Source organism: Humulus lupulus, chromosome 1 (assembly GCF_963169125.1).
Source record: "Humulus lupulus chromosome 1, drHumLupu1.1, whole genome shotgun sequence".
Taxonomy (NCBI): domain Eukaryota; kingdom Viridiplantae; phylum Streptophyta; class Magnoliopsida; order Rosales; family Cannabaceae; genus Humulus; species Humulus lupulus.
Genome location: NC_084793.1, coordinates 299,384,238 through 299,407,867, shown reverse-complemented (window position 1 = coordinate 299,407,867; position 23,630 = coordinate 299,384,238). Strand labels below are relative to the sequence as shown.

General features: G+C 45.0%; 1 protein-coding gene across 1 annotated transcript; it reads left to right on the top strand.

Annotated features, from left to right (window-relative positions):
• Positions 1-21,316: 21,316 nt before the first annotated feature.
• On the top strand, positions 21,317-23,347 carry LOC133811700 (GDSL esterase/lipase At2g23540-like). The gene is made up of 5 exons (XM_062246212.1): positions 21,317-21,686; positions 21,786-21,916; positions 22,019-22,267; positions 22,390-22,645; positions 22,879-23,347. The coding sequence occupies exons 1-5, from the start codon at positions 21,428-21,430 to the stop codon at positions 23,100-23,102; spliced, it is 1,119 nt and encodes a 372-aa protein (XP_062102196.1). The 5' UTR covers positions 21,317-21,427; the 3' UTR covers positions 23,103-23,347.
• Positions 23,348-23,630: the final 283 nt, after the last annotated feature.

The following is a 23,630-nucleotide window of genomic DNA, read 5'->3' as shown; positions in this document are numbered from 1 at the left end:
AGACAGCCGAGGAGTCTCACGGGGAGAGCAGGCTAACCGCGAAGGAGATCCCTGCTCCGCCTGTCCTTCCACTCCGCCCGACCCTTCTCGAGGAGGGGGAGTCCGCCCTGCGGGACGAGCAGTCCCGGTTGGTCAACCGGACCTGGGAGAGCGGCCGATGCTGGAGAGACGACGCTTACAAGGCCCTGATGATCCGTCGCCAGGTCGAGTTTTCAGATCGTCCCTCCGAGTTCAGCGCTCCTCAGCCGATCGTAGATCGGCTAGCTGCTGAGGTGGGCTTCCGCCCCAAGCTGGGCCAGGACATTGCCCCCATGGCCGCTGATCTGCTCGATCAGATCGGGAGCACTATGTCTAACCTCCAGCTGAAGAGGTACGCCACGATAGCCAATCCGGACGGGCTATTCATTTCTCAGGCTCTCTGCCACCAGGCTACCGTGGTAATTTTCAACTCATGTCCTTCAGTCATTCGTTGGTGGTGACTCTTTTTTCTAACTTTCGTTTGTTCCAGGTTGCCTTGTTATCTCAAAGGAGTGCCGATTTGATGGCCGAGCTTGCCCTCAAGATGGAGACGGCCAGGCTGGAATTAGAGGCGGCCGAGAACCAGAGGGAGATCGTCAAGGAAAATCTCAGCAAGGAAACGGCCCGCCTCCAAGAAGAGTTGGCCCGCGCGAAGGCGGAGCACGAGGAAATTTGCCGTGCCAAGACCGGGGTGGAAGAGGAGTTGTCCCGGACGACGAAGGTTGCTGACGAAAGGGCGACTCTCTTGGAGACGGCTGCGGCACAGTCCGTCCAGGACAAGGAGGAGATCCGGGTCTTGAAAGCCCGTGTTCTTGAGCTGGGTGACTCCCTTCTTCAGGAGAAGGCGGCACACGACACCACCCGTCGGGAGAAGGAGGAGGCCGACAACTTAGTGGATGTCACCTTTAACGAGGCCATTTATATGGCCTGGTGCAAGGACAAGAACATGAACCTCCTTATCTTCCCCGATCCCGACTCGAAGCGTGCCGAGTACGAGGCCAAGGAGAGGGAGGATGCGGAACTCCGGGCGGACGCGATGTAGGCCCTTGTCTCGGCCTCGTTTTTTTTTTTTTTTGTTAATTAGTTTAGCTTGTAATTTAACTTCAAACACTGCTTCTTCCTTTGGTTTTTAAAAGATTTCTCCTTTCACCATTCAGTAAGAAGTTGATGTCGCGACTAACTGATTACAGGGGGTTTTGTCCCGGTTCCAACGGCCAGGACTGAACCCAACGACTAGTCTTTGCTCTGTTCGGGGCCCTTGGGGCTTTGTTTAACCTGGAGTGTGCTTTCCCTGGAATTTTAGGTCCTGGGTTTGTTCCGGGGTTGACCTGGTGCTTCTGTGCTCCGAGGACCAACACGTCCGGGTCGGACGGACCTTATACCCCCGGACGGTGCTCGTCCGGGTGGGACCGGCCTTGGGCTCGGTTCCCTTTCATTTTCATATTCCCGGACATCGCTCGTCCGGGGTGGGTCCGGCCTTGGGCTCGGTTCCCTTTATTTATACCCCCGGGCGTCGTTCGTCCGGGGTGGGACCGGCCTTGGGCTCGATCCCCTTTATTTATACCCCCGGACATCGTTCGTCCGGGGTGGGACCGGCCTTGGGATCGGTCCTCTTATTTTTATACTCCCGGACATCGTTCGTCCGGGGTGGGACCGGCCTTGGGCTCGGTTCCCTTTATTTATATCCCCGGACATCGTTCGTCCGGGGTGGGACCGGCCTTGGGCTCGGTCCTCTTACTTTTATACTCCCGGACATTGTTCGTCCGGGGTGGGACCGGCCTTGGGCTCGGTTCCCTTTATTTATACCACCGGACATCGTTCGTCCGGGGTGGGACCGGCCTTGGGCTCGATTCCCTTTATTTATACCCCCGGACATCGTTCGTCCGGGGTGGGACCGGCCTTGGGCTCGGTCCTTATTTTTATACTCCCGGACATCGTTCGTCCGGGATGGGACCGGCCTTGGGCTCGGTGCCCTTTATTTATACCCCCGGACATCGTTCGTCCGAGGTGGGACCGGCCTTGGGCTCGGTCCTCTTATTTTTATACTCCCGGACATCGTTCGTCCTGGATGGGACCGGCCTTGGGCTCGGTTCCCTTTATTTATACCCCCGGACATCGTTCGTCCGGGGTGGGACCGGCCTTGGGCTCGGTCCTCTTTATTTATACCCCCGGACATCGTTCGTCCGAGGTGGGACCGGCCTTGGGCTCGGTCCCATTATTTATACCCCCGGACATCGTTCATCCGGGGTGGGACCGGCCTTGGGCTCGGTGCCCTTTATTTATACCCCCGGACATCGTTCGTCCGAGGTGGGACCGGCCTTGGGCTCGGTCCTCTTATTTTTATACTCCCGGACATCGTTCGTCCGGGATGGGACCGGCCTTGGGCTCGGTGCCCTTTATTTATACCCCCGGACATCGTTCGTCCGAGGTGGGACCGGCCTTGGGCTCGGTCCTCTTATTTTTATACTCCCGGACATCGTTCGTCCGGGATGGGACCGGCCTTGGGCTCGGTTCCCTTTATTTATACCCCCGGACATCGTTCGTCCGGGGTAGGACCGGCCTTGGGCTCGGTCCTCTTTATTTATACCCCCGGACATCGTTCGTCCGAGGTGGGACCGGCCTTGGGCTCGGTCCTCTTATTTTTATTTTTATGCCTGGGATGACACCCCCCGCAAGTGAGCAGAGACTGGTCTATGGTCACTTGAGATAATAGCCCTGAGGCACACATTTTCATGGAAATAATAGCCCTTTATGACGTTTTGCACACGTCATTTTCATTGTCTTACAAAAGGGAATTAGCCCTGAGGCGTACATGTGATAGCGTAAGCATTAAACTCGGACGAGCCCTTAGGCTACTGGTAGTATTTACGGAGGTGTTCTGCGTTCCAGGCTCGCGGAACCTCGGAACCATCGAGCCGCTTCAAGTGGTATGTCCCGGGGCAGATCTCTTGCTGGATCTCATACGACCCTTCCCAATTGGGGCCCAGAACCCCTACCCCCGGATCCTGAGTGGCCGGGAAGACCCTCCGTAGGACCAGATCGCCGGTTTCGAACTTACGGCTCTTGACTCTGGAGTTGAAGTGTCGAGCGATCTTGCCCTGGTACATCTTTAACTGTACTTGCGACTCTTCCCGGATTTCCTCGATATGGTCCAGAGATTCTTGGAGTAAGGCATGGTTCTGGGTGGGATCATACGTGTCGCGACGATGGGACGGGATGGTCGTTTCGATTGGGATGACGGCTTCGCATCCGTACGTCATTGAGTATGGGGTGTGCCCGGTTGATGTCCGTTCGGTTGTCCGATAGGCCCACAACACGCGGGGGAGCTCTTCGGGCCACTTGCTCTTACAGGCCTGAAGCTTTTTCTTCAGTGTTCCTTTCAGGATTTTGTTCACGGCTTCGGCCTGTCCGTTCGCCTGGGGCCTGGCCACGGCGGAGAAACTCTTCACTATACCGTGCCTCTCGCAGAAATCCGTGAAGTGATGGCTGTCAAATTGTTTCCCGTTGTCAGACACGATTTTGTAGGGGAGGCCATACCGACACACTATGTTGTTAACGACGAAATCTAAGGCCTTCTTGGACGTGATCGTGTTCATAGGCTCCGCCTCAACCCATTTCGTGAAATAGTCTACCGCCACAATGGCATACTTCACCCCTCCTCTCCCGGTTGGGAGGGATCCCACAAGATCGATCCCCCACACTGCAAAGGGCCAGGGACTGTTCATCAAGGTTATCTCTGTTGGGGGGGCACGAGGGATCTTCGCGTACCTCTGGCATTGTTCGCACCTGCGGACGTAGTCTATGCAGTCCCTTTTCATGGTGGGCCAAAAGTATCCTTGGCGCAGAATCTTCTTGGACAAACTGGGTCCGGCTGTGTGGTCTCCGCAAAAGCCTCCGTGGACCTCATGCATGATGGTGCCCAGCTCAGTCCCGAACACGCACCTGAGGTAAGGCATGGACAGTCCCCGGCGATAAAGTTTCCCGTCCATCATGACGTATCGGTGGACCTGGTACAAAAGCTTCCTGGCCGCGGCTCGCTCGTTCGGAACCTCCCCGGTGGACAGGTAGCGGATCAGCGGCCCCATCCATGAATTGGAGTGATCGACGGCATGGACGGTCGGAGTCCCTATGCTTGGGACGGGGAGATGGTTGACGGGGACCAGCCCGGCCAACTCGGCCTCTGCGTCGGTTGCTAACTTCGCTAATGTGTCCACAAAGACGTTCTTCTCCCGGGGTATCTGGCGGATGGAATGCGCTGCGAACGCTTGGAGCATCTCCCTCACTTGGGTTACGTACGCCGCCATTCGCTCTCCCTTGGTCTGATACTCCCCCGAAATCTGTCTGACTACCAGCTGAGAATCGCTATATATTTCGAGGTTCGCCGCCCCTACTTCTCGGGCCAGACGCAAACCGGCTATGATGGCCTCATGCTCCGCTTCGTTGTTTGACGCTTTGAACTGGAAACGGAGAGCGTTTTGTAGCTGATGCCCCTGCGGGGATACCAGGATGATCCCGGCGCCGGCCCCGTTCTCGTTCGATGCTCCGTCCACGAAGACTTTCCAAACGGGAGAAATGCAGGCCGCGGGGGCACTCTCTTCTGGGGTGACCCCGGAACATTCGACGATGAAGTCGGCCAGTGCCTGTCCCATAATGGCCACCCGGGGCACGTAAGATATATCAAATTGGCTCAGCTCCATGGCCCATTTTAGGAGTCTCCCCGACGCCTCAGGTTTCTGCAACACCTGCCGCAGGGGGTGGTTGGTTAAGACCTTTATCGTGTGGGCCTGGAAATAAGGCCAAAGCTTCCGGGATGCCGTCAGCAGACAGAAAGTCAGCTTCTCGATTAGTGGGTATCTAGATTCGGCGTCTAGTAATCGCTTGCTCACGTAGTACACCGGGAGTTGAGTCTTCTCCTCTTCGCGTACCAACGCGGCGCTGATGGCGTGTTCGGTTACGGCCAGGTATAAGTACAAAAGTTCTCCTTCGACTGGCTTTGCCAGGATGGGGGACTTGGCCAAGTGCTCTTTCAGCTTCTGGAAGGCTTCTTCGCACTCGGGTGACCATTCGAACCGCTAGCTTCCCCGGAGGACGTTGAAAAAAGGGACGCACTTGTCCGTGGCCTTGGAGACAAAACGGCTTAGGGTGGCCACTCGCCCCGTCAGGCTTTGAACGTCCTTGTGCTTCCGGGGAGAGGCCATGTTGATCAGGGCCTTGATCTTCTCGGGGTTGGCTTCAATTCCTCGGAAACTCACGATAAAGCCCAGGAACTTCCCGGATGCGACGCCGAAGGTGCACTTCTTAGGGTTCAGCTTCATCCCGTACTTTCGAATAACCGCGAAGGCCTCCGCCAAATCGCTCGAATGTTCCTGCGACGTCTTGGATTTGACCAGCATATCGTCAATGTATACCTCCATGTTTCGACCCAGCTGGGCCCTAAACATTCGATTGACGAGCCTCTGGTAGGTTGCCCCGGCATTCTTGAGTCCGAAAGGCATGACGACATAGCAGTAGATGCCCTTGTCAGTTTGGAAACTGGTGTGCTCCTGATCTTCCACGTGCATGGAGATCTGGTTGTAGCCTGAGTAGGCGTCCATGAAACTCAAGATCTCGTAACCGGACGTAGCATCCACCATCTGGTCTATTCGGGGGAGCGGGAAACAGTCCTTCGGACATGCTTTGTTGAGGTCCGTGAAGTCGATGCAGGTCCTCCACGTCCCGTTAGGCTTCGGTACTAAGACCGGGTTGGCCAGCCATACGGGGTACACGGCTTCGCGGATGAAGTTAATGGAAGACAGCTTCTCTACCTCCAGCTTGAGGGCCTCGGCCCTCTCCGTCCCCAAAGGTCTGCGCTTCTGGCGGACCGGGGTCGCGTTTGGGTCAATACTCAACGCGTGGCATATGATGTTACGGTCGACCCCGGTCATATCGGAGTGGGACCATGCCAGAAGATCCTGGTTTTTCTTGACTTGGGCGATAATGGCGGCCCGAATGTCTTCCGGCAGGCTTTTTCCCACTTGGATGACCCTGGCAGGGTCGGACTCGCTGATGCATACCTCTTCTATTTCGTCCATTGGCTCAAGAGTTCGTTCCTCTCCCAACCGTGGGTCCAGATCGTCTTCGTCCTGGATAGCTTGCTCGGGCGGGCGGAGTGCCGGCCCGACGGGCTCATCCCGGACCATACAAACAGGACGGGCAGAGATATGGTAACACTTCCGCGCGCTTTTCTGGTCTCTGCGGACCGTCCCAATCCCTCCGCTGCTGCACGGGAACTTCATGCATAGATGGCGGATGGAGGTGATGGCCCCAAACTCGACCAGGGCGGGCCGGCCAAAGATGGCGTTGTAAGCGGTTGGGCAATCCACCACCACAAAGGTGCAGAACTTGAACGATTGCTGCAACGCGTCTCCCAGAGTAACAGGCAGCTGGACCTTTCCCATGGGGAGGAGTGCGTCTCCGTTGAAGCCGTAGATTTGGGTCGGGCACGACGCCAGATCAGCCTCCGTCAGGCCAATGGCGGCAAAGGCAGATTTGAACAACAAGTTGACGGAGCTTCCGTCATCCACCAACACTCGGGACACCATCTTGTTGGCAATTTGAGCATCTATGACCAGTGGGTCGTGGTGCGGGAAATGGACATTACGGGCGTCGTCTTCCGTGAACGTGATGGGGAGGTTCATCAGTTTGGGGCGCTGAGCAGGGGCCTGGACGAGGGCGCAGACTTCTTGGTCATGGTCCAGCTCGCTCAGATAGCGTTTTTGATCATTCTTCGAAGGGCCCCCTAGGTGGGGTCCGCCTGAAATTGTCGACACGTGCCCGTCCACTCGAGGGGGCGCTGCCCCGGAAGGATAGGGCATCCCAGGACCGGGGGCCTGCGTGGCGACAGCCCCCTGAGGGGTCTGTGCCGGGAACCCTTGCGCGTACCCGCCCTGGGGCGGGTATGCACGGGTCGTTGCCGGCGCCGCGGACTGCGCGGGATTTGCTGTCATGCCCGGGATGCCTATGGGCATCCTGACCCACTGATGGAGGTGTCCCAGCTTGATGAGGTTTTCAATTTCATCTTTGAGCTGCCGACACTCGTCGGTGGTGTGGCCCACATCTTTGTGATAGGCGCACTGTTTGCTGGTGTCTCTGGGGTTCCTCCCCCCTTAAACATGGGGCTAGGTTTCCGGTAATGGACCGCTCTTTCCGTAGCCAGGTAGATGTTTTCCCGGGTATCCACCAAGTTAGTGTATTCCGAGTATTGGGGCTCATAGCCCCTCTTCCCTTTTTTGGCCAATTCCGGCCAGTTCTGGCCTTTGCCGGCCCGCTTACTCCGGGAGGGATTCACGCTTGCCTCGGTTACCCCGGTCTGCGATTGCTGGGCCACGACGGGGGCCATGCTGTGCCCCGCCGGCGCGACACCATACCCGGAGAAGGGCGTTGACTGGGCCGGGGCGTACCCCGAAACGGCAGGACCATACACCGTAGGCGTGTAACTAATGTCGGGCGCAACTACCCCCCCCCCCCCGGGACGATGGGGGGCGATGCGTAGGACTGCGCGGGGAAATGTCCCGCACCTCCCGGAATCTTCTGAGCGACTGGGTGAGGGGCCGAGGGCCACCCGAAGGCCTGGATCTGGGCCTCCTCCCAGTTGATGAATCCTTGGGCCCTCCTACTAAATTCTTCTAGGGTGGCGGCTTTACTGCGCTGCATGTCGTCCCAGAGCGGGGACCCGGCCCGGATTCCAGACTGTAGTGCCACCAGGCGCTGTCCGTCGTCGACCTTTGTCTTGGAGGCTTCTTCAGTGAAGCGCTGGATGTAGGCCCTCAACGTTTCTGCGGGCATTTGCTTAATATTGGCGAGGGCACTGATTTGCATATCCATCCTCATGGTGGCCACGAATTGCTTCCGAAAAGCCGACTGTAGCCCGGACCATGTTTGGATGGACCCCGGTTTGAGCCTTTTCCACCACTCTTCGGCGGGACCGCCCAACGTGATGGAGAAGCAGAGGCATTTGCCGCTGTCACTGACGTGAGCCACGGTCATGAGTCGGTTGTACCGGGACAGATGATCCCTAGGGTCCGTGCTTCCAGTGTAGGCGGTGAGATTTGGCATCTTGAACCCCTTGGGCAACACGGCGTCTAAGATATGTCTCGCGCACGGCTCCTTGTCCTCTTCGTCGGAGTCAGTGTCCGCGCCCTCTTGCTTGCGGACCAAGCGGTCGGCGACCTTTTTTAATGCTGCCATTTGCTCCATGAGCTGCCTGGCCGCGCTGTCCTCCAGGGGGATTCTCTCGTTCCGCCTGTCGTTTATGTCGTTCCTGAGGTCTCCGTTTCGAGGAAGGATTTTTTGCTTGCGGGCCCGCTCTTTCCGGGCATTCAGTCCGTCACGTAAATCTACTCGGGAAGTGTCGTCCCCGGAGCTGAGAGCGTCACGATCCTCGCGGCGGGGTCGTTCCCGATGGTTCTTGTTGATCGAGGCACTCGGGTGCAAAGACTTTTCCCTCCCGTTCGCCCTTGGGGCGGGCCGGGGCTGATCGTCCTGCGGCCGTACCCCCTGCGGATCGATTGGGTGGCCTCGTCCTGGGACGGGGCACACCTTCTCTTTCCTAGGTAACGGTCGTGAACGTGCCCCGGCTTTACTGACGGGGGTAGTCTTTTTCCGAGTCGTCCGTCGCTCCTTGTCCGGGACTTTCGGAGCCGTGTCGGGGGGAGGCTCTGGGAAACGGATCGGGCTGGCCCCCCTGGGGCCCTCGGTTTGCTCTTGGGGAGCGGGATGTTGCGTTTCTGGGTGCGGGCCAACTGCGGGGTTGGCCGCCGGGCCCTGCGCGGCCATCAGCGCTTGTAGGGCATGGAGAGACTCTTGCACCCGGCGGTGCGCCTTCGCCTGCTCAGCCATCCTGGCTTCCTGATCCTGGATCTGCTTCCTCAGTCTAGTCACCTCCGGGTCTTGCTGATCGTCGCGAGGGACCTCGGGATCCGCGGCTTCATCATGATACTCCCCCTCGTTCTCCTCCTCATAGTACTCTTCTTCGTTTCCTACTTCGTACTCCGTCTCATCCTCGTAGTCTTGCGACTCGTCTTGGTGAGATGTCTGAGGAGGCACGTCTTCAGGCAGGTTCTGAGGGATGCGCTGAGAAGGCAGTGGGTCTTCGTTGCCCTGCTCCGGGTTGGCAGGGTCGAAGGTGGTGTTACGAGTGTTCACCATCGTAGTAAAGGCCTGACGTTGGCGCTAGCTTCCTTCAGCTCTCAATGAAAGCACCAAACTGCTAACCGAGTTTTTCGGCAACTATCTTAAAGAAGGATATTTACTGATTATAATAAAGAGAATAGAAGATCGACACAAGATTTTTACGTGGTTGGGGCATTAACTAGCCTTAGTCCACGAGTCCATATATAAGTCTGTATTAGAGCTAGGATAAGCTTTTACAATGGAGTTGTTTAACTGTATTTGAGCAGAGTTTCTGCCTTCTCCCCTTTCTACGTTGCATTACAACTTATATTTATAGAGTGAGGGGGACATCAGGTTTGGGCCGGGCCTGACCCGGGCCCATTTGGAATATGTGTACAGGGGGCCCTCCTAGTAGAGGCCCGAGCTAAAAAGATATATAGTACATCAAACCCAAACCAGCTCAGGCCCAATTAGTTACCCTGAGATGCAAGCATTCTCCCGACAAAACGGCACTTTGGCTCTGACCACTTCGAATCACGAGGCAGATTCAGGGGACAAGACCGGTCGGAGTACTTGGCTGCGCAGTCCTGACATGCCAGCAGACAATCCCAAGGAGACCCTTTCTGCAGGTGAAAAGTGGGGGGACAAGACCCACGCGAAATGAGGCGGCTTCAGTGTCCTGGACGCCTGGCCCATAGCCTGGGGATGAAGCGGTCCAGGTTCGTTTACCTTGGGCCCGCTGCGTTTACTTCGGGCCCGGACCATTCTGGGCCAGGGAGCGGGCCGCGATGGCCGCGATGATCCGGGGCACTCCGGACAGTGCCGGGACCATCGAGCCGAATCATGAACCCGGAGGTACTTCCCGGACCCTTCTACACAGGCCCAGTCCGTAGTCCGCGGGTTGGGCCCAAATACCGAACCGGCCCCTCTGACCGTGGGCCGGGGCGAGGGCCCAAAACCCTAAGAGGAAATGGGGATAACAATGATACTCAGTAAATTGTACTTACAACTCCAATTAAAGAATTCCATAACTTTAATTTGTTGTTGTTGACTATTTTTAATCATTCATGTGATCTTAATTCTCTCAACTAATACAAGATCACATCCTCAATAATGAATATGGAATTTTTCTGATATTTACAAAATTATTCAAACAATAATTTAACAATCTAAATATAACAATAATAATGAACCATTGTATTTATTTATTCACTGAAAAACAAAAGTCTTTACATGCTTTTAGGACACACTCCTAATAGGGATCACGCTGGGGGGCAGAGCTTATCGAAAAAGATTCTGAGGCAGGGTTATTTCTGGCTGACTATGAACGAAGACTCAATGGAGTTTGTGCGAAAATGTGATAAGTGTCAGTGATTTTCCAAGATCCTACGCGCAGCTCCCAACGAGTTAAAGCAAATGCAAAGTCCATGGCCCTTCGTAGTATGGGGTATCGATCTAATTGGGTCCTTGCCAACAGGAAAAGGTGGAGTAATATACGCAGTTGTAGCAGTCGACTACTTCACCAAATGGGCTGAAGCTGAGCCACTCGCTACCATAACGACAAAGAAAGTTCTTGACTTTGTCATCAAGAACATTGTTTGCCGGTATGGATTACCTCGGAAGATTGTCTCAGACAACGGCACCCAGTTTGACAGCAACCTATTCACAGACTTCTGCGAAAGACATGAAATCGTCAAAAGCTTTTCTTCAGTCGCGCATCCACAAGCAAATGGGCAAGTCAAAGCAGTGAATAAAACACTTAAGGATACCCTGAAGAAAAGACTCGAGGAAGCCAAAGGAGCATGGCCAGAACAGTTGCCTGAAGTACTCTGGTCGTATAGAACTTCTCATCGAACAGCAACAGGTCATACCCCATTTTACTTAGCATACGGCTATGAGGCTATGGTGCCAGTCAAGTTAGATTCGCCCTCACATCGAAGAATTACATACGACCAGGACTAGAATATCCAATTGTTAATGGAGTCCCTAGACTCACTTGAGGAGAAACGAGAAAAAGCCCAACTCCGAGTAGCTGCGTACCAGCAAAAAGTCGCCTGGTATTTTAACTCAAAAGTAAAAGAAAGAAAGTTCAACATCGGAGACCTAGTACTTCGATGAGTTTTCTTAAACACCCGCGACCCAGCTGCTGGAGTACTCGAACCAAAGGACCTTACCAGATTGAAGAAGTCCTTCATCCAGGCACATACAAACTTGCACGCGTAAATGGAGATCTCGTTCCGCGCTATTGGAACGGAGAACACCTGCGCAAGTATTATCAATAAACAGTCCTTCTTAAAGGACTGGCTTGTACTAATTTTTACTTTTTACAAGTTTTGAAAAAGGGTTAGTCATGTTATATGGCTAATCTCTTATAAGTGTAAGATCTTTCTAAAAGATCACTTGTAAAGACATGTTTAGTCCATTTTAATACGAGAATTATAAGGGACTGTGCGCAGCCAGTCATTCTTGCCAACCTTTGTAAACTTTTTTACAAGTATTTGTTCATTACGTGTGTTGTTTTGTTGTATTATAAGTGTTTCATTTTATACCGAATAGTAATGTTCATACAGGTCGTGGTCAAGGCAAGTGACCAAGGACCTAAATCTCCTCAGTCACTTGGGGGGCATATAACGTACATCGATAGGAAAGCATACCAAGAGGTATGTAAACACATGAACAAAATAAGTGAAAGCATGCTACGGTACTTAAGTATTTTTCAAAATTTATATTTTGTTAAATCAAGCCAAAGTACTATGCTAAGTTCGGTCATGCGAACAGATGTTATAATATGCAAAAATGTTATAATATCAAAGGGAATTCGTTTACACCGCAAGCTGTACTTCTTGGATGTAATTGTTCAAAAGTAAAAGGAAAATATGCTGCCCATGCAGCAAAATTAAAAAGAAATAGTGCCCTGGACAACCAAGACCGCTACACTGTGTGTTTAGAAATAGTGCAAGACTTGCTAATCAAGTCATTTAGACAAAGTGTGAATTCAATGTCATCAACAAATTAGGAATAAAAGATTTTGGTCACAAACGGGCTATTTTCATTAAAAATGATAGTTTAGTACATGGAAACTCAAAACAGGATTTAGACATCTTAGCTACAACCGATTCCAAGAGTTACAAATAATTCAAGCCACTCTAATGGCAAAATATACATTTTAGGTTTCCGTCCTTGTACAATTCCTATACCGTGGCGACCGAGCAGCTGACAATGTACACCTCGCCCCCAGAGCTCTCCAACTCATGGTTGATTCAGCCTACCCTCGCCTTTACCTGCACCACGTAGCACCCGTGAGCCGAGGCCCAGCAAGAAAGCATGATAACATAGCAAGATCAACATCATTTATCAAATATTTCACAATGCACAACTAGGAATTCAGTATTTCATAACATTTATCCACTCAGTGATAACACACAACAGATTAATAATTTGTCATCCAGACAGCCAACAAATCACGTTCATAACACAATATTCACGATCATAATCAACAGTTTATCACATCATCAAATGATATTCAGGGTCAGCGCCCTTAGTCGCACCCTCTATTTGACACACTGTCTTCGGCTCTCTTGAGCCGCCCCCAGTGTAATACTCACTGACTCCAGCCAGCTTAACCGAGCTCAGTGATAAATAAGCTGCCTTAGCTACCAGTGGCCGAGCCGCGCCCTGTGCGCAAATATTGATTCCGACACTCTTAGGCCGGTTATCGCATGTCCCATGGCATAATAATACCATCTCATGACATGATATAAAAATGTAGGGAGCTCTTAGTCCCATCGTGTCCACATGGTTAATCACATTCACATAACAATGCATACAAACATAGGGAACACTTAGTCCCAACCTAGCCACATAATCAGGTGCAGCTTTCTTACCTTTTGATTCGCTAGCTTTGATCACTCGACTCCTTGAGCACGATCCCTCTCGAGCCCTAGCGCTCACCTAAACACAATCATAGGTCAAAGTCATCACCAAACCTCAAGTCCAAAACCTAGCCTCAGGACCAATCCCGAGCCTCCGGGAAGTTCTAGTTCCCCCAAACAAGGTGGTGGAACCAAACCCCAAACCCTTGGTCAAAAACCCTTGCTAATAACCCTAAAATCCCTTTCTGAAAACAGGGCAGCGCTACAGCGCTCTTAGGAGGGCGCTACAGTGCTACAAACAGAAGAAAAATCCCCTCAGCATACATGGCCTAGCACTACAGCACCCAAAGGCTAGCGCTGTAGCGCTAGTCACAGGCAGGCCAACTCCAAATTTCTCTTCCTGCGATTTCCTCGAACCAAACTCAACCAAAACTTCTCCAAACCTTTTCCAACCTCAAAAACAACCTTATAAACATACTACACTCATCCCAAGAACCCCAAAATCTCAAAACCCAATCACATGCATCTCTAATCCCAAAATTCACCATAGCTGTCCCCAAGCTCAGAAACTCAGCAAAACCAGTCAAAGCATCAGAGTTAGAGGTTTAGAATTCATACCTTTAATGGAGTTTTGATTTCAAGACAGCCTCTACACCTCCCTAGCTTGCTCTTCCTCACCCTTTGGCCTGAATTCCCTAAAGTTCCCATCAAACTCAGCTTATGCACCATAGTTCAAAAACCAAAACCAGAAACTGAAGAAACTATAGAACCTTACCTCAAGTGGATGGCCTATCCGTGCTAAACCCTTGCCAAATCTTCAATCCTAGCTTAGGATTCTTAATGCTTAACCTAACCCAGCTCTCCTCTGAGCTTTGCTCCAAGAAAACCCCAGGAAAGTGGTGAGAGAACCACCAACCGACCCAAGAGAATACCACTCTGTTTTCCCTTCTTTTCTTTTCCTTTCTTTTTCCTTCTCTTTAGACTTCTGTTACATTCTACCACCTCCACTAACATAAAGCCTCAATAGTATCTATCTTTAAAAAGCCAATTGACCAAAATGCCCTCCCTATTAATTCTAAACCCTTTAGTCCACTTAAAGGCATTTAAGTCATTTCACCCCAATTCCCGCTAACTCCTCGAGTGTCTCTAATATTTACCGCTTACTACCCAATACCTAATTAATCACCAATAATATTTCTCGATATCAGAATAGACTCTAGTATACTCACTAAATTCCCATTTATACCCCCAGGCTCACCCCAAGCCGGGTATAAATCCCTGCCATAACTTTTCGCTAATCTGCTCACTAGGATCGTCTCGAGTCACAGATCACAGACATATATCCACATAATAATGTGGTCTCAACATTAGCCTACCAATATACACACAAGTACACAGCTACGCTCTCAATAAGCCAAATTACCATAATACCCTCACAGCAGAGTATATAGTCCCATGCATGCCTTTATCATCATATAATAATATGACCCACATAATCATGCATATAATCATATAATAGCACAGTAAATCAATTATGGCCCTCCCGGCCTCCTAATCAAGGTTCTAAACCTTATTAGGAAATTTGGGTCGTTACATATATATATTATCTTATATATGGAGTATATTAAGTCTCACTCCTATACATATACCTGCAAAAAAAAATTGCATTTATAAAAGTTTTTTTTAAGACAATATGTATGTATACATTTATGTGCACAGACACGTGATTTTTTTTTCTTCTGTCATGATTAGAGAAAACAACCAAATCTCACCTTATATAATCTATATTGTGATTGTAGATAATGGGTTGGTTATTATGCATAATTTATTAATATATATTAGTTATGTTACGAGTTTTACAAGAACAAAGAGTTTAAGTTATGTCTCTTTGTGTTTTTTTTTATCGGTATATGTAGATGCAAAGTCCAAGAACCTACATAGCACATGAAGTATCATGAGATACTCATTTAAGTAAGGTAATAGAAGTTACTTGTATTTTATAAGGTCAAAGTTGTATGGCTTCATAGCCTCGTCCTTGGACCTTCATCAGTCATTAGAGGTTGATATTTTTTGTATCAATAGTAAAAGGCATGCATCCCCAATGTAACCAAATGCAACCTAAAGCAACTTTAAAAACTCAATGAAACTCATAGAAACTTAAAACAATTTATGTTAATTTCATCCTTATGCAACTCATATAACTCGCTACAACCTCAAATGGATACTCAATGCAACATCAAATGAAAGTCTAATGTAAGTCTATGCAACCTAAAATAACTTTAAAAAAAATCATATGCTAATCTCATCCTTATGCAACTCACTCCCACCTCAAATGCAAGCTCAGACAATATAAAACAACTTTAATAAAAAAGCTAATTTGCGAATTTTATTCTTATGCAACCTCACATGCAAGCCAATGCAACCTCAAGCAACCAATTGCAACATCAAATGCAAGTCCATGCATCCCCAATGTAACCAAATTCAACCCAAAGTAACTTTAAAAAACTCAATGAAACTCATGGAAACCTAAAACAATTTATGTTAATTTCATCCTTATGCAACTCATACAACCCACTGCAACCTCAAATGCATACTCAATGCAACCTCAAATGAAAGTCCAATGTAAGTCTATGCAAACCAATGCAACCTAAAATAACTTTCAAAAAATCATATGCTAATTTCATCCTTATGAAATACACTCCAACATCAAATGCAAGCTCAATGCAATCTCATGCAACACAAAACAACTTTAAAAAAACTCATTTGAAAATTTCATTGCAACCTCACATGAAAGTCAATGCAACCTCAAGCAACCCACAACAACATCAAATACAAGCTCATGCATCCCTAATGTAACCAAATTCAACCTAAAGCAACTTAAAAAATCTCAATACAACCCAATGCAGCTAATGGCAACACCAAATCTTATATGTTAACGTCATTGATCTTGCATTTAAGGTTGTAGTGGGTTGCTGTAGAGTCCAAGAACTTTACTTAGCTAGTTAGATAGTAGTATAATAGTAATAGTAGTATTATTGTTATGACTATAGATTTATTGGTTCAGACCGGGATTTATTTGGACACTCATAGTAACACTTGTAGATTTTCTAAGTTTAACCTATAGTCTAGGAATATTAATTTTAACCTAAGGTTTGATTAATATGACTGATATTGAGGATAATATTTATTATACTATAAGGTTTAGATAAGACCCAATAAGATAATAGCACATGTCATGTATATGTTTAATAATGATTAAGTATTTTGAGGAATAAATTTATTAAGGTTAAAACTTGAATATCATAGGGTCAGTCAGCAGCTTTGAAAACGTTAGAGGGCTTAGTCAAGGTTGTTTACTCAATTCAAATTAAGCTAAAAATGTGTAATTTTGTGTTTAAATATTCAACGTATGCCGATATATCGCAGCTATAGGGGGCGATATATCACAGCACGAAGATACGAAAAACACGAAACGTTGCACGATTGCCTCGGGCATACTGGCCCAGGCGATATATCGCCTCCTTCGGTGTGTTTTTGAAAGATTTCAAAAACGTTCTCATTCAAATCCTCAACCTCTTGATAAGTCCAGCATCTTTTTGGACGAGTCTTCAGCCTCTGCTGAACGATAATTCAAATGATTTTCATTTAAAAAGCCATTATTTTTATTCAAGTTAAATGAAGATCTTTTCATTCCTAAACTCTATAAATAGGATCTAGTACCCAGCCATTTATTCATCTATTACTCTAAGTTCAGAGGCTGCAAGTTGCTAGGTTAGTGTGAGAGTGTAAACACTTGGGTTGGGAATTATAAGCTTGATCACTATAAGCTTACCAAACACTTGGGAAGTAAGGTTTTATAGCATTTCGCTTCAAGGTTTAAATTGGTCATAGAAGTACTCAAGGTATCCCAAACTCTAGTCCATTTCTGTATTATTTTCTTTAAAGTTCTCATAGTCTTCTACTCAGTATTCTAACCTTATTCCTATTCTTGGTTAGGAAATCTAAGTTCTTGAGCACAAGGTTTTTGGTAAGTATATTTTGATAGTATAGTTCCTTCATCACTTTCATCCCTTTTCTTCAATATACTCACCCTATTATAAATGGTTTTTAGGAGTGTTCCAAGGTCCCAAATCAGTTCTCATATCCCGGTTATTTTGGTAAGGAAAATAGGATAGGATTTATGTGTTATATGACTTTATATGTTATCTTATGATTTTATGTTATGTAATATGTTATGTTAAGTATGTTTGTAGACTTGGGCATATGACCTATACAACTAACAAGCCCCAAATAGATTATGGGCATATGACTTGCTTAGCTAGCAAGCCCCACTAATCTAATGGGCATATGACTTGTTTAGTTTATGGGACCCCAAGTAATAATGGCCATTATAGTATGTATGTGACATAAGTGTTATGATATGTTTTATGTTACATTATGAATTTTACGTATATGGTTATATGTTAGATTTTCCTTGCTGGGCATTAGGCTCACTCATTTTTTTGTTTATATGTGCAGGAAAATAGCTTTAGTGGCGGGAAAGGTTCTTGGTAGTTTTGGGCATGTGTATTGAGGCGGAATGGATTCTTAGAGCCGAGAGTTTTCGATTCGAGGATGAAGTCTTTACTTATGTTTTTATGTGTATTTTTCTGCACTTATTTATGTAATCTCTTTTAATTACAATTATGTTATGTTTTGATTTTAAAACAATGGGATCCCATATCCTAACTTAAATTTTATTTAAGTTTAACCTTTATTTTTACAAGTTTTTAATAAAGTTATGATCTTTTCACTTGTAAGTTCTATTAAGGATTAGGGTCTATGTGTAGTTTTCATTAATGGTCCAAAGTCTAGAGTAGTTTGGTCATTACAGTTGCACTTGGACTAGCCATGTGTTGCTTTAGGTCGCATGTGGTTGCATTCGTAATTCATATGTATAACTCACATTAGGAGTTGCAGTGGGTTGCACTTGGACTAGCCATGTGTTGCTTTAGGTTGCATGTGGTTGCATTCGTAATTCATATGGATAACTCACATTAGGAGTTGCAGTGGTTTGCACTTGGACTAGCCATGTGTTGTTTTAGGTTACATGTGGTTGCATTCGTAATTCATATGTATAACTCACATTAGGAGTTGCAGTGGGTTGCACTTGGACTAGCCATGTGTTGCTTTAGGTTGCATTTGTAATTCATATGGATAACTCACATTAGGAGTTGCAGTGGGTTGCACTTAGACTAGCCATGTGTTGCTTTAGGTTGCATGTGGTTGCATGCGTAATTCATATGTATAACTCACATTAGGAGTTGCAGTGGGTTGCACTTAGACTAGCCATGTGTTGCTTTAGGTTGCATGTGGTTGCATTCGTAATTCATATGGATAACTCACATTAGGAGTTGCAGTGGGTTGCACTTGGACTAGCCATGTGTTGCTTTAGGTTGCGTTCGTAATTCATATGTATAACTCACATTAGGAGTTGCAGTGGGTTGCACTTGGACTAGCCATGTGTTGCTTTAGGTTGCAGTGGGTTGCACTTGGACTAGCCATGTGTTTCTTTAGGTTGCATGCGGTTGCATTTGTAATTCATATGGATAACTCACATTAGGAGTTGCAGTGGGTTGCACTTGGACAGCCATGGGTTGCTTTAGGTTGCATGTTGTTGCATTCGTAATTCATATGTATAACTCACATTAGATTACATGAGCATGCATTTGAGATTGTAGTCGGTTGCTTTAGTTTGCATTGGGATTGCATTCGAGGTTGGTTTAGGCCATATGAGTTACATAACGATGAAATTAACATATGAGTTTTAAAGTTGCATGCATGGGCTTACATTTGAGATTGCAATGGGTTGTTTTAATTGCATTTGAGGCTGCTTTGGATTGCATAAGTATCAAATTTGCAAATAATTTTTTTAAAGTTTCTTTATGTTGCATGGGGTTGCATTGGAGGTTGTAATGGGTTGCTTGGGGTTGCATAGAATTGCATTTGAGGTTATAATAGGTTGCATTCAATTGCATAGGATTTGAGATTGTCGTAGGTTACTTGAGGTTGCATTGGGTTGCATGAGCTTGCATTTTGCAGTGGATTGCATGAGTTGCATAAGGATGATTAAGTTGCATAATGATGTTGCTTAAGTTGATTTAGTTGCATTTGAGGTTACAGTGAGTTGTTTTAGGTTGCATTGGACTTGCATTTGAGGTTGTAGTGGGTTGCATGAGTTGCATAAGGATGAAATTTACAAATGAGCTTTCTAAAATTGCTTTAGGTTGCATTGGGTTGTATGAGATTGCATGGGGTTGCATTGATCTTGCATTTATGGTTGCATGAGTTGCATCGTGATTAAATTAGCATATGAGCTTTTAAGTTGCAATAGGTTGCATGAACTTGCATTTGAGGTTGCAGTGGGTTGGTTTAGGTTGCCTTTGAGGTTGCATTGGATTGCATAAGAATAAAATTTACAAATGAGATTTTCTAAAATTGGTTTAGATTGCATAGGACTTGCATTTGATGTTGTAGAGGGTTGCATGAGTTGCATATATGAGTTTTTAAATTGTCATTAGTTGCATTATTAGGGTTGTATTGGCTTGCATTTGAGGTTGCATAAGTTACATAAGATTGAAATTTGCAAATGAGCTTTTTAAAGTTGCATTAGATTGCATTGGGTTATCATTTGAGGTTGTAGAGGATTGCATGAGTTTCATAAGGATGGAAGAAGAAAATGAAAAATAATGATTTATTTACCTTCTGAGTTAAAAGTGGTCTTGCACCATTACAAGGAAAATCCTTGGAAACAAACTTAAACTCTATGAAAAATATATGCAAAAAATTACTTAAGAAAACTTCAAATTCAACAATCTATAAGATATTATATATAGGAGAAAAAATAAATCATATATATGTGTAAGGTGGAACTTATGATTTATATATTTAATAAGATCGTGTACAGTATTTCTATCACTATTTAAAGTTTTTTTTTTTTTAATGATTTTAAATTTGAAAATTATGATGATGTACAATGTAAATCATTTGTTTTTAAAAGTTGAAATATATTTATACAAGAGAGTAGTTCTACTTGTATAAAGTGAAATTCTTGGATGAATAAATAAACTCTTTATGTTAACTTGGTTTTATGACACGGGAGAAAAAGAGCACAAGAAATAGTAAAAAAGAAATAAAAAAAATATTTAAACTGTAATTTTGAATAAAAAGTTTTATAAAAATGAAAAGGAAAAATAAATAAGATAAATATGAAAAATAATGATAAAACACCATATAAGGAATAATTTTCCAATATTTTATTCATTTTAAATATGTAATATTAATATATACACACATCCACACATATAAAAAATTATTAAAACTAATAAAATAAGTTTGGAGCAATGAATAGGGTTGTTCTACATGTGGAGTAGTTGCTATTCACTACTGTAATAATTATGTAAAATAGAGCAATTGTTGTATGCTATTTTTGATTCATTTTGATGCTTTTCTTCTCCAAAATAGAGAAGAGCAACTATTTAAAGCAACTGTTGTGAGTGTTCGTAATTGCTAAATCGAAGCTCGAGTTCTAAAATTTCTCTTCTTTTCTCTAAACTTGACACACACTCTCTAGAAATAATGTAACCAGATATGTTATGGAATTTTGTTAAAAGTACTGATAAATCAGTTTCGTTTTCCCATTTAAAAAAAAAATTGAAAACCAAGAGAGAGGTCCTAAAACAAAATTACTTGTAAGGGAAGGCCTAAAATTGGACTCTTTGCATGGGCTAAGCCCAATTTATTCTAAATCAAGCCCAACAAGCCATCTTAGTCGGCATTCTGTTCTAGGTCCAGCCCATTTCTATTCAAACCAAACTCCACAAGCCACAATTAAACCATAAAATATACAAGGATCAAATTCAAAACACATCACTTTAAAATAATACAAACACCTTAGGTGTTTAACTCCTATACCAAACTCCACACCTAAGTCTGCACAAAACAATCTTAAATTGTTTCGACAGCAACAACGTCACGTTGATACAAGTTTTAGTCCATTCTCTTAGGAACACACAATATGGGATCGTTGCTTCTAGCATAAGCAAGACCCAAAATTTCATTACTCATCATCGTTTGAGAAAATTACACCATTGTTGATGAACTACCCACATGAACATTCGTCAAAGAAGCCGAGTTTCTTACACCATTTCTTAATTTTCACATGGAGTCAAACCAAATACAACTTAATATAAACAAGACTACAAGTTTCACCAAATGATACTCTCTTTTAGTGCATTTTAAACAATAAGACCAAGACACTACTTTTTACTACTTATAAGCATATATAACCACTAGGCTAAATATATATTGTAGCAAGCAAAGGCTCTTTTTCTAGTAGGGAAGAAATTATGGGCATGAAAACTTGCTCTTTGGTTTGTGTTGCCTTGTTTATCAACTGGGTTTTTTTGGCTAAGGCTGCTGATGATGATCATAAAGGATTGGGAGCTTCGTTTATCTTTGGAGATTCTCTAGTTGATGCTGGAAATAATAATTATTTGTCAACTTTGTCTAAGGCAAATATTCCCCCTAATGGGATTGATTTCAAAGCTTCTGGTGGCAACCCCACTGGTCGATATACCAATGGGAGAACCATTGGTGATATAGTTGGTATATATACATAACATATATAGCACTCTTTTAATCTTACTAGACTTGAAAAGAAGTTTTAACTTGTACCCTTTTTTTGTGTAATTTTTCTTTTTTCAGGTGAAGAATTGGGACAATCACACTTTGCTGTCCCATATTTGGCACCTAACGCATCAGGAAAAGCAATATTATATGGAGTGAATTATGCATCTGGTGGTGGGGGGATTTTGAATGCAACAGGAAGAATATTTGTGAGTTTAATAATTATTTCTTTTGTATTTGAAAAACTCTTTGATTGTTATGTTATTAATTGTGAGAGTTAAAACTGTTATGTTTATGATGAAAATTTTCAGGTTAATAGACTAGGAATGGATATACAGATAGACTATTTCACCATCACAAGAAAACAGTTTGACAAACTATTGGGTCCAAGTAAGGCAAAAGAGTTCATAATGAAGAAGTCATTTTTTTCCATCACTGTTGGAGCAAATGATTTCTTGAATAATTATTTACTCCCAGTACTCTCAATTGGAGCAAGAATTTCACAGAGCCCAGATTCTTTTATTGATGATATGATCACCCACTTAAGAGCCCAACTTACAGTAAGTAAATTGACAAAAAAAAAAAAAAAAAGAACTACAATTTCTGGAGTAACAATTACGTTTGGTGTTTCATTTTTTTTTTAATTTTAAAAACAATTTGTTACTGTTTGATTTGGTGACAGAGACTGTACAAGTTGGATGCTCGGAAATTTGTGGTGGGAAATGTTGGTCCAATAGGCTGCATACCTTACCAAAAGACCATAAATCAACTAAAACAAGACCAGTGTGTTGAATTGCCTAATAAGTTAGCTATTCAATACAATGGCAGGTTGAAAGATTTGCTTACTGAACTAACTAAAACCCTCCCAGGTTCCACTTTTATCTATGCCAATGTTTATGATCTAGTTTTGGAGCTCATTACAAACTATGACAACTATGGTAAGTTACATTACTTTACTTAACATATACATATACCATTGAGATTCATATAGTAAGCCTTATAATCATATTTTAGAGTATGCACTATTTACCTCAAACAAGACTGACCCACTTTCTATTTCCCAAAAGGGTATTCAAATTTAAAAAAAGTTGGTACATTAGGATTAAACATGAGCTGTTTGTTGAGTTGGAAGATGGTCAAAATTAAGGATTTCTTTTAAATTTTTTTGCAGGCTTTTCAACAGCTAGTAGAGCTTGCTGTGGAAATGGGGGCCAATTTGCTGGAATAATTCCATGTGGACCAACTTCGAGTATGTGTTCAGATCGATCAAAGCATGTCTTTTGGGATCCTTACCATCCTAGTGAGGCAGCTAATGTTATAATCGCCAAGAAATTACTTGATGGAGAGAAAAGATACATTTCTCCTATGAACCTCAGACAACTTAAAGAACTTTGATTATGTTTTGTTTTAATGGGATTTTCTTCTTTTTCCTTTTTGAATACATGTAATAAGCAAATATATGTTTGTTCTGTCAAATGAGGTTTTCTATTGTCTCTGAACTATTTGGTGAACTGTCACAAACACAACCAAAAAAAAAGCTTCTTTTTTCTTACCCATATGACATTTTGTTTTATTCGTTTGTGTTTACTAGAATTGTGTTTTCAGAACTAGTTATTTAACTTACTTGATTAATAGAAGGTCTTTGTCTACAGTATTACGGATAAGTTATAAGTTAGGTACGAAACTCATACAGGTGGCCCAGTTGGGTTGAAAAGGTTGTTCAACGAACTGGTTCATAAGGTAATAAATGATGACCAATATTCTTCACAAAAAAAAAAAAAATAGTAGCTTATTATTACGTGCAAGCCATCTCTTTTCGGCTCTTGGATTCGGAAGTTTCAATACCAGAAGATGTTTTCACCTTTTAAATTTTAATCCTTAAATTTAATAGTTATGGTGTGTGTTTTATAACTTCACCGGGAT

What these genes read in the sequence shown, in the direction of transcription:
- LOC133811700 (XM_062246212.1), top strand. Translation starts at nt 21,428, where the DNA reads ATGGGCATGAAAACTTGCTCTTTGGTTTGTGTTGCCTTGTTTATCAAC. An exon ending in ATGCAACAGGAAGAATATTT is followed by an intron (nt 21,917 to 22,018) that starts GTGAGTTTAATA and finishes GAAAATTTTCAG; the next exon opens with GTTAATAGACTAGGAATGGA. An exon ending in ACTTAAGAGCCCAACTTACA is followed by an intron (nt 22,268 to 22,389) that starts GTAAGTAAATTG and finishes ATTTGGTGACAG; the next exon opens with AGACTGTACAAGTTGGATGC.